We start from the raw sequence: 11766 nt of genomic DNA, 5'->3' as shown, positions 1-11766 counted from the left end.
TTGTATGGCAGTAGGATGTAATAGCAAGGAGGTGGAGCCTCCATCCTGAAATTACACTGGCGGAACTTGGATGAGCTAATCTAGAACTAATCAGTTTAGGTATGCAAGAAACTAAAATTAGCAGGGATGTTTAAAGCTGTTGTGCTTGAACCAGTGCAGGCCTCAGCTAGCCCATCTCGTTTTCGGGCTCTCCTTGTTTGAATGAGTATGAAAGATGTGCATACATCAATCTGGTTTTTAACCCAAGGAATGCAGATATATCTCATGCATTTTGAATTTGATATTAGCATTGCGCTGTTTTATCTAGGATTTTATTGAAATGCTCTTATGATTTTATTTTTTTGTTAGATTGCATTTCTGAGTTTATTTTATTTGTATTACTGTATTTTTCTGCTCCTGCTGTATTCCACCTTGAGCTTCTCTGGAAAGGTGGATTAGAAATTGAAAAATAAATGTTTGCTGCTCTCAGACTGGCTAGACAGTTTGAGTACCACTGCTTTCAGCATCAGGGGATTTGTGCATTAGTGAGGCAGCGTAAAAAGTGAAGCTGACCACAAGACACCATAAGAAAGTGACATGCATAATGCCCGGCTGGAATGGATATTTGTTTATTGATTAAGTCAGGATTTACCAGGCCAGTGAAAATTGGATAAAAGTTTTCAGTTGGGCCAATACAGTAAACCGCGTGGGAGAGCGGGCGAGCGCCCAGGCCACTCCTGGGCATGCGATTCAGGAAGCAAAGGTATGCAAATTAGGGCCTGCGGTAAAAAGGAGGCGCTAGGGACACTAGCGCGTCCCTAGCGCCTCCTTATTGACAGAAACGGCGACTGTCAGCGGGTTTGACAGCCGACGCTTAATTTTACCAGCGTAGGTTGTCAAACCTGCTGACAGCTATGCCGACGCCGACAACTGAGCTGGCAAAATTGAGCGTCCGTCTTCCAACTCGTGGCCCGCAGGCAGATTTTTAATTTTTTTTTATTTTTGGGGCCTCCGACTCAATATCGCTATGATATTAAGTCGGAGGGTGTACAGAAAAGCAGTTTTTTCTGCTTTTCTGTACACTTTCCCTGAGCTGGCTGAAATTAACTTCTGCCTTTGGGCAGGCGTTAATTTCTGAAAGTAAAATGTGCAGCTTGGCTGCACATTTTACTTCCTGTATCGCGCGGGAATAATAGGGCCATCAACATGCATTTGCATGTTGCGGGCACTATTAGTTTCGGGGGGGTTGGCTGTGTGTTTTCCATGTGCTATTACCCCTTACTGTATAAGGGGTAAAAATAGCGCGTCGAAAACGGGTGGCCAAACGGGGGCTAAAGGTGCGCTCGGCTGAGCGCACCATACTGAATCAGTCTGAGTGATTGCACTGCATCATTCTTCTACAACTCCTGCAAAAACAAAGGGAACCAGAGAAGGGAAAAACAAAATTTAAGAAAATTATCTTATATAATTTTTTTCTGATCTATGTATACTGTATGTAAACATAATAACCTGCAAATTATTTCAATTAAGACATGCATGAAGGAGTGAAATTATATCCTATTATAGTAAGTTATTCTGCAGAAGTAGGCCTCACCTGGCCACAACATGCTATCTGGTTATTCCTCCTAGTAGTAACAGTGTAATGTAGGTCTCAAAAGGCCATTTACAGTATTTCCGAGATACGTTACTTAATAATAACATCCAAATGATTAGAGGTTACCAGGTGGCTATTGATTTTGACAGTGTACCCCAGGAAATTGCAAATTCCCATCTCCCCCCCAAGAAAAACAAGACAACAATCCAAGAGGTGCACTAGGGAAAAAACAGGACTGACTCAATCTGTACCGGGTGACCTGGAGTCATCTTTTAAAGTAATGCCCAAAATTAAAAAGGCAAATAAAAGGCTGTTCACTCATTTAAAATCTTTCTACCTCAAAGTGCATGGCAGGATGAGAAAAGAAACAGGTGCAAATACATTTATAAACTCAAACAAATCACATAACAAAAAAAGCCAAAGGTTTTGAACAGGCAATGTCTCAGAGGGAATTACAAGCCAGACCTAGCTCCTGTGGTAGTTCACGCCGCGTTTTGCAGCTCGCTGCATCTGCTCCTCCTGTTAAGGCACGCTCCCTGCCTCATTGATGCTCAGTACTATTTGAGGCAGGAGCGTGGAAGAATACAAGAAAGGAGCCACCAAAGTGAGCTCTGTGCAGGGAGCGCGCATTGATCCTCATCCCATTCCCCTCCCCCCCCCCCCCCCCTGGCTTGTGCTAAGGCTGGGACTGTCACTCATTCTCTGATCAGCGCGTGAACGCAGCTCTAGAACGGTTGGCGAAATCTGATTCTGCGAAAAGAATTAAAATAATACTAAAAAATCAAACACCATAATATTTATCTGCATACATTTTCCAGGGAGTTTCAGCAGGAAAATTATCTTTGCAAGGAAGAAAAGGAAGATATTCTTTCTCTCCCCGTCTCGTCTGCAGATTTACAATGCTGCAAACTAAGGATTTCATCTGGACTTTGTTTTGCCTGGGAACTGCAGGTACAATATTTTGTTTTGTTTTGTTGATAAAGCTCCGTGGTTGTGTTGAACACTGGTTGGAGAAGCTGAGATGCAAAATTGAGCTGGAGAAAAGGAAAAAGGTTTTTAAAAAAAAAAAAATATATCTGGGGGAGGGGGTGGCGGATGCCTTGCATTAATGCGTTATTTGCATAAATATTGAACGCTGGTGATTTTTGTGGTTCTGTATATGCAGCTATATAAAGATAAGACTTTTTTTCTGTCTTTCCACCCCCCTCCCTACGAAATGTAGTTAGAAGGAAATGCATGCAGGAGAAAGAACTGCTAAGCCGCTGCTCTTGGTAGAGCGTTGCACTTCGTTTCCTTCCTTCAAATAAAAAATCGGTGGGCAAGATGAATGGATGTGGGGCGAAAGGAGAGCCGTGCCGCTGGAAAGGATGTCGCCAAATACGATTAGACAAAAAAAGCTTAAATGAAACCTTAATGAAAGGAAACAAAAAAATAACGAACTCGTGCTTTCCATTGATGGGGACAATCTTGTTTTTCCTTTATGGGCGTTATTTGTGCAGAATAGCAAATACAAGCCTGGAAGATCTTTGCGTTGGCCCTTTGCTTTGGTACCCAGAAAACAGGCTTTTTTTTTTTTTTGTTTTTTGTTTTACAAAATGGAGATAAGATCTGAAGGAAATTGTAAAAAGCTATTTTTTTTTATGTGGCGGGGGGGGGGGGGGAGAGTGGTTTCGTTGAGGTCTGCTGAATGATTAAAACGAGAGCAAATTCAACTGGAGAGATTTATTTGCAATTGTTAGGGAAATTGTTAAGCAACAGTAAATATTTGGCAGGATAAAGTGCAGGGAGAGCAGGGAAGAAGGCGTGAGCAGCGGTTCAGTTATGCGTTGACACTGCTGTTGACTGGGCGACACGGAATAACAATGGTTTTATTTTAAAAGAAGGCTGAAAAGCACGATTTGTGGTTCTCTTGATATATTATATATATATATATATTTTTTTGCAAGGAGTTGGTTCCTATTGAAATGGAGGATGTGACAGTACGTGCAGTATGTTGAATTTGCCCCAAATACAGTAGTTTAAGGGGGGGGGGGGGGTTTGTACGTCAATGAAATGATACCTGCATGGCAATGTGCTGGCTTTAGATTTTTTATTATTGGGCTCGTTTAGTCGGATGGGGCGCCTGCGAATAAATGGTGCAGAAGCGGGTAGGGAATGATTATGGGAGATGCTGGCGTGCGGTAGTACTGAGGGATGCGATTGCGAGGAGTGGGTGGGTCGGGTCTCCCCCCACCCCTCCTCCTTCTCAACCATCCTCAGGTCAGTGCAGTGGGCGAGACGGGCTTAGCATGGTGGAGGGCTGTAGTCGGGGAAGGTGCTTTTGTGTGCGTAGTCAAAGGTAGCAGCCACAAACATGCACAGCATAAGTAAAACGAGGGACTGGTATGGTGAGCGGAGTGGGTAGAAACAGCCGTATCGCCCGTGGTTTGTTTTTTTTTGCACGGTCTCCGCTGGCGTGAGAGGGAAGGAGAGCTAGCGCGCGCGCACGTCTACCAGCTCCGACGAAGCGCGAGCTGTTTCGCTCGTCTTCTCCCTCCACGCATCCCCACCCATTTCCCCAGGCCTCCTCCACCAATCAGAAATTAGCTCCCCCTGGGCGGGAAGCCCAGTTAGTCGGGTAGATTTTTTTTTTTTTTTTTTTAATTCCCAGGCACGGATCGAGCCGTGTGCGACGTTCAAGCCGCCGCGCGCTTGCTTCCCTCCCCTTCCCTTTTGACCGCTAGATAACGGTTCTTGCCGCTTACCTAGTTCAGAGTTCCTGGATTCCTTGCCCGCGGCTAGGGGGATCGCGATGTATTTATTTCCTAATATCTCCCCCCTTCGCGCCTCATGAGAAAGAAGCCATCTTTCTATGTGTTAATTAATTAATTTGTTCTTTAGTTTTAGCCCAAAAAATGAAAACCTGGGGTACTAATTGGAAGGGGGGGGGGGGTAGTCCGCATACATTATGTATCATACAAAATAGAAATAAAGTGAATAAAAAGGGCAGGTCTGTCATGTAAAAGAAAAATTAAATGGGCTATTTACCGCCAGGTGCTGACAAGCAGTTTATTTATTCGTATTATAATTTTTGTTGTGCCTCGTACAACTGGCTTCATCTGAGATAATATATACTATTTTATGTATATACCCACACGCATTCAACCAGTAATGCCTAAATCTACCCGTTCCCATTCTTTAGTTGCTTTTATTCCCACATTAAAATCTTCTCTGAGAACTTTAGAGCTGATTTATGGACCCTTAACAGATGGGTTCCTTTATTTCCAGTCCAGCCTGTTTGGATTAATTGAAAAGAAGGGGGAAGAATTTTGTGAACTGCGTGATAAGTGGGCTCAAAATATCACCCTTTCCGTCTATGAGAATTCTCATATCTATAGATTTCCCCCCCCCATCATTAATTCATTGTCTCGGTGTTTTTAAGTCTTGGATATTTGTGAAAATAAGACAGCTTTCCAGACAAGTGCCTTGCATGGCTGGCACTGCTCCAGAAATATATAGACTTTTACTGCCTTCAAGGAAGAAAGAGAAGATTGGGTTCTCATTGCAGGAGAAGCCATGAACTTTTATACTGGGAGGATTTGCCTTTGCGGGGTGGTAGGAAAGCAGAACCAATTGATTGGGAGGGGAGAAAAGGATGCATTGCACCTGCTGCCATCAGTCTGCAGAGATCAGCAAGAGACAAAGCAAAATGCTCCTCCTAAAGAACGCCACATGTATACATGCATGCCTTTTCTCTTTGCTCAAGCATAGGTAGCTTCTATATTAAATTTTGCTTTTGCTAGAAAGGAAGTAAAAAAAACAAACAGCTGACCATACAATTGCAAATCCTTTTTATGTGGGTCTACATGCTGTGCTAAATTGGTCTACTTATTTGGAGAAATGGTTACCCTATAAATGTAATTGCTGACAACATGGGTATTGAAATTCTAGATAGGTTCTTGACATGTTCTCAGACATTTTATCTATTACTGATGTTTTCTTTGTAATGAAAATGTTGCTGTGAATTATTTATAATGAATATTAAAGAAAGAAATAAGGAATTCAGTGTTTGTATTAAACACTTCATATATTTTGTGTGAAACCATTTTGTTAATGTCTGAATTCTGGTTATAGCAGGCTATGAAAGAATGCAGTGTAGGATTCTGTGCACTGGTTTTGTGTGTTGCCAGTGGAACATATTTCTTAAGAGCAAATACAAATTGACAATACATAGTGCAAAGAGAGGTCACATGGGATGGCAGACTACAACTCCCAGATGTGTCTCTATACGGGGTTTTATGCGCATGTCTGTAGTAGGCTTGTGAAGGATGGAAGCACAGCAGATGTTGAAAAATACTGCTGGATATGCTGTGTTTTATTGGAGAGCAAAACCAAACGGAAACTTTGGAGGTCAGAAATTGTGTTCTGTTTGAGGCTTCTTAGAGTACACATGTCCAAAATATAGAAGCTGTCCTATAGGTGGTAGTGTCCTTTTGGTTTGTGGTATTGAAATGCCTCTACTGCAGCTGCCTATTAGTAGCATTGTCTCTTGATGTAAGCCTGAGAGCCAAATGGCAGGCTTAGGTTATTAAGTACTGTTTTTTTTGTAACTGAAGTCCTGTGTTTTTGTTCTGAAATTCATTTGCAGGAACATAGCAGAATGTCTTATTTGTATAAGAATCCAGAAAATGCAAATATAAAGATTTACTTATTATCTACAAGCCAATATCTATAGGCTCCTCAGATTGCACCTTAAAACTCACTTTTAAGGGAAGGATTAACCTCCATATCAGTAAATGTGCCCTTTGTAGATGTTCCCTGTTAATCAGAGAGGTACAAAATATTGAAAAAGAGTATTGCATTAAAAGTACGATTATATGTTCTTATTAATCTGGGGATTGTATTAGCTATCGTTTCTCTGAAAATCTACAGAACACATTGGATAGAGCGAAATACATTTTGATATCCAGTGATTAAAAAAATAAAGAATATTATATCAACTTACACAGTAGTTATATAATAAAAGCTGCCTTAGAGTTTTGGAGTGTTCAGGGGCAGTAGACCATCATAGTACTTCATCTTTCATTCAAGAATACGCAGTCATATTGCTAACAGGAAAAACAAAGTTGTGGAGACAACCTATGAAAAAAGAATATGCCTGGCTAGTTAGTGGTGTTTTTCAACAGGTGTTCCATGGAATTTATAGGTTCTACCAGCATCTCTAAAATGTTCCATGCAATTTAATTTATGAAGTGGGAAGGAGGAATGAGGGTTAGGATTCTGCAAAATTTCACAATATATTAGGATTCCTTAAGCAAGAAAGTACTGAGATTGGAGCATTTTTGAGAGCCTAGTGAACCATCCTATAAATGACAGTGTCAAAGAAGACAGAGTTAGGAGCACTCTTCTGTAAGACTTTTGATGAGCCCTGTGTACATTTTGGCAGTTTTTAACTCCTGACTACTGTTGATTTCAATTCCTGTATTACAGTTAAAAGATGCAAACAACTCTTGCTCCATGTAAGGCCTTTTAGCAAGACTATTGTGCCCAATGATCAGATGTATTAAAGATTTTCCTCATTTTGGGCCTCATTTTCTAAAGTATGGCAGGCCTGCGATACTTTAGGGAATGAGGGGCGGGGGGCTGAAACGGGGGGCGGGCCTGCGCTAGCCGGCAGCGATCGCACCGTCGTGGTGCGATCGTTGCCGGTTTCGCACCCAATAGCGCCACCATAGAAGGTGTAGCTATTGGGTGCGAACTCGGACGCGAAAAGGGCCTTACCTTTTCGTCGTCCGCGGTGTCTTCGTGGAGTCGGGGCCGGTGATGCCCCGACTCCTCCTCTTCCGGGGCCAACTCCGCCCCCATTTTGGTATCGCGTGCGATCCCTATGGAAAATGAGGTCCTTTGTGTCTTTAGGCGATATGTTTAGTACGTGGAACCTGTGTGATAGATTAAAATTTACATTTGAAAAAAATGTTCTGTTACACAAAAACTGGGTGAGTTTACTGTAACAGTAAGCAACATAAAATAAGAATTCAGATAAAAATGGTTCAGATAGCCTAATGATACGGAAGTAGCTCTTGGTCCCATTAATGTCAGTTTTGGAAAAGAGATTTTTTTCTTATTGAGGAGACCCATTAGTGAAAACTGTATTAAGCTACTGATAAAGATGATGATTTCCCAAGGGTGGAAGAGTATGCCTGAGATAGGCTAGTAGGCGGGAGCAGGAAAGGAAGCATTTCTTTTCTAGATTTAATTCCTCACATGGGAGTGATTTCATTTAGAGGATTTCAACTGGATTCATTTCTTTTTTTCATTGTACTCTTTGAGGCTTTCTTCTCTGTTGCCAATTGAGAAACCTTTAAAGATTGCTCCATTGTGGCTGATTCCAATCTCCAAACTGCTTTCAAAACACAGAAGCCAAATCATTTGACATTTTTCAATGATTTTGCTTTGATGCACATGATTTTGATGGTATTAATGACAAAACTAACTTTACAATTAAAGCATCAGAAGATGTTTCTTTGGGCTCAGGTGTCTGTTAATGTGGTTTACATTAAAAGAATGGCATACCTTTTGGGTAATGAGCAATATTCAAAAATAAAAAAACTTAAATATTAATACCTTTTATATAAATCAGTGGTTCTCAGCCCAGACCTTGGGATGCATCTAGCCAATCAGGTTTTCAGGATATTCTTAATGAATATGCATGAGAGAGATTTGCATTCACTGCCTCCATTGCATGAAGATCTGATTAATTCATATTCATTGTGCATATCTTAAAAATCTGTCTATCTAGGTATGTCCTGAGGACTGGGTTGAGAATCCCTGATATATGCTAAAATTTATATCATAATTTTTGGCAGTCTTTAGACTGTTTTCCTATGCAATTCTTCAGATTTCAGGGAGCAGCCATGTTTGGAACCATGTTACAAATTAACTTCACACAAAATGGGATCTGATTGGTTCATCAGTGTGTGAGGCAATTTGTCACATTCAAGTCAATGTGAACCAGTCGAATTTAGTAACTGTGAGCTAGTATGAACTCAGCTCAAACAAGCTGTTTGTCTTAATCTGGCTTTTCCATCATTGTAGCGACCATTCTTCAAGAGTTAAAAAAAAAAAAAAAAAAAGCAAAAAAAAAGCACATAATGTAAAAGTTGTAATTGACACTGGATAACTTTGAAATAATTCAAAGGACACAATAGACATAATTGTCTTTTAAGTAAAGAGTTTGTATATTGCTGGCCTACTTAGCTATTCTGCTTCACAAACCTATCCTGTTATAGAAAAAATATGCCATTTTTCTCTTTGTTGCTATTCTTTCTGATAAAGATTAATCTATGGGTATAATCTTTATAACCTGCACCAAAACAAATGACTGTTCTGCATGGGGCTTTTTATTTGTTTAATGTGAAACTGAGGATTATATATGCTGTAATTCTTACACAAACTGGGTGACTTATTTGAGAAATATAGTGGGTTTTGTCCAAGATCACAATTCGTTTAATCAAACAGTTTTTGCTTATGACTATTAAGACTATAGTTAGATACATGTTCAGCCTGTCAGAAGGAATACTGTTTCTTAGGCTTGTAGACTCTCATTGTTCATTGGTGATGCTAGTGTATGCTTTGGAATCTTTATCATATATAACAGCACTGTGTAATATGTGAGAGGCTTAAGAATTATCTATATTACATTCACAACTGCTAAAGTATAGCATGGCTGCTTATGCCATCCTTTGCATAATATGTCGTCTGGTTAAAAATAAGTAGTAGTAAGCAATGTTCTTCTAAAGTTTGACAGACTGTGTGCACAAAAATTTTCTTTTAGGCCACTTTTCATAAATAGAGTTCATATGCTCTACAAGCCAAGTGAACCTAAGAAAGTATAAAGTAAATAATATTGGTATTTTAAAAGTGCTATTTAAGTAATTGCTTTAATGAAAATAATTCTATATTAAGTTTTCAGCATATCATTTGTTTTAAAGAAATAGAAAACATCAAATTTGAGTTCATATTTTTTTTTTGTTTATAGTTTAGCATATATATCTTATGCCTTGATGCCATTTTATGTGTGTGCTGTGTTTTTGCCTTGTGTGCCAGGGTTCACGACCTGTTTGCACATTTACATGTGCATAGCTTAGAGGGAACAGTGGTAGTAAGTAATGCATAACTGCATATCTGACGAGCAGCTTGGTCATAACTCAAAGGTCAGGATTATACACCGCAGTGAATTTTCCTTCATGCTGTTCTATGATCCAGAGAATAGGGCTCTTAATTGACATGTACAGTTTGGAAAATTAGTTTCTGTCTCCTTATTCTGTACCACATCCCTGCTAAAAACATTAATCTTGAATCAAGAGGTTTTAAAAGTTATTCTTGCTCTCAATCTTGTATATAGATTTAAAGCTGAGTAAATTGAAACAATGTGTGTATCAACATTTTTATTTTCTGAATTCCTTGAGTGTTTAAACTTGGCAGGAGGTGAATCTCACATTAAGTAGTGTCTGAGATTCTGATAATAGATGGCTTCTTATAGGAAATATAAAAGAGGTAGACAAGTGAACTTAATTTTCTTTTGATATATTGTACTTGCATTACTTTACAGTGCTGTGAACTGCCAACTGGTCTCCCCTGAGATTCATCTCTTTTATTGGTCTAGAAGATGAGGAAACCTTTTTTCCCCTTCCCATTTCATTGAGGGATATTCCATTGTTGACAGTTTTAAATTGACTATTATATAGAGGTTTAAAAACACTTACCTTCCATTGATTGAGGAGAATCAGCTAATATGATAGATTGCTCTTTCTGTAATATGTGATGAATCAGTTATGACAAGAGACAATGCTGAACTTCACCAGAACCCTGAAACTGTATTTTTGCATCTTCTGTATTTTGTATTACTTTCTTTTTTTCATCACTTTCATTACCTTAGCAGCACATGTATGCATTTTTATAACAGTAAAGTTTTTGGAATCTGAATCATTGCTGTCAAATCTTTACATGAAAGTAGAATTAGAAAGTAGTATAAGCTAAACAACTTTTACCAGATATTTTTTTTCTTCTGTTGCCCATTGATTGACACTGACTAGTGATTTAACACAGTTATTTTTACTGTCCCATTGGTTAAGTGTTTGACACATATAGCAAACCTGCCATACTAAAATGCATTAATTCCTAGAATTCAAAGTAACATAGTAAATGGCATATAAAGACCAAAAGTCCATCCAGTCTGCCCAGCAAGTTTCTTTTGGTTAGTAACCGCTGCTCCGTTCAGCTTGCACCCTTGCCTACTGTTAAGGGTAGTAACTGACACTCCATGCAGGTTACCCTCATGCAGAAGAAGTGATACTTCTAAAGTTAATATAGGTTAACCCTATTTTTTTTCATTTCCATCCTCTAGCCTGTAGGAATCCGCAGTGCTTATAGAAACATAGAAATGTCAGCAGAAGAAGACCAAATGGCCCATTCAGTCTGCCCAGCAAGCCTTGGCAATTTTTTTTTTTCTCGCTCATACTTATCTGTTACTCTTGGCCCTTAGTAACCTTTTGGTTCTGTATCCCTTCCACCCCTGCCATAATGCAGAGAGCAGTGTTGGAACTGCATCTAAGTGAATGTCTAGCTTAATTAGTTAGGGATAGTAACTGCCGCAATAAGCAAGCTACACCCATGCTTATTTACCCAGTCTTTGTAATTCAGTCCTTGTTGGTTGTTGTCTGTATATAGATCCACTTTTCTTCATTCCCCCTGCCATTGAAGCAGAGAGGTATGCTGGATATGCGTGAAGTATCAGACTTTCTCACTTGCCGTTGAAGCAGAGAGCTATGCTGGGTAGGCATTGAAAGTGAAGTATCAGGCTTATTTGGTTAGGAGTAGTAACCGCCGTAACCAGCAAGCTACTCCCTGCATTTTTTGTGAATGGAAATCCTCTTTTTTTCAACATTACCTCCTGCCGTTGAAGCTTAGAGCAACGTTGGAGTCGCATTAACTGTGTGTATGTTTATTGAATAAGGGTGTTATCTCCAGGTAATAGCCGTCATTGGTATTATCTCCAGGTAGTAGCTGTCATTCCCGCGAGCCACCCACTCTTCATACACATCCTCTAGGCTTTATAGATCCACAGTGTTATATCCCACGCCCCTTTGAAGTCTTCATTTCACAGTTCTGGTCTTCACCACTTCCTTCGGAAGGGCATGCCAAGCATCCACCAC

The 11766-nt window shown here is 39.9% G+C and overlaps 1 protein-coding gene across 10 annotated transcripts in view; it reads left to right on the top strand.

Annotated features, from left to right (window-relative positions):
• The first annotated feature begins 2238 nt into the window (after nt 1-2238).
• The window catches only part of NCAM1 (neural cell adhesion molecule 1), a 522274-nt gene continuing 512746 nt past the window's right edge, over nt 2239-11766 (top strand). For 5 of the 10 annotated variants that reach the window (XM_029572167.1, XM_029572170.1, XM_029572169.1 and 2 more), the window contains exon 1: nt 2245-2524. In XM_029572167.1, coding sequence (XP_029428027.1) covers nt 2473-2524 — 52 coding nt within the window. In that variant the 5' untranslated portion in view covers nt 2245-2472. Of the gene's footprint in view, nt 2525-11766 lie in introns of all 10 variants that reach the window. The other 5 variants (XM_029572163.1, XM_029572160.1, XM_029572161.1 and 2 more) reach the window with 3 other exon arrangements.

The sequence above is a fragment of the Rhinatrema bivittatum genome, chromosome 12, assembly GCF_901001135.1.
Source record: "Rhinatrema bivittatum chromosome 12, aRhiBiv1.1, whole genome shotgun sequence".
NCBI classification, from domain to species: domain Eukaryota; kingdom Metazoa; phylum Chordata; class Amphibia; order Gymnophiona; family Rhinatrematidae; genus Rhinatrema; species Rhinatrema bivittatum.
The sequence above is the reverse complement of the archived record's forward strand: the minus strand, read 5'-3'. Positions and strand labels throughout refer to the sequence as shown.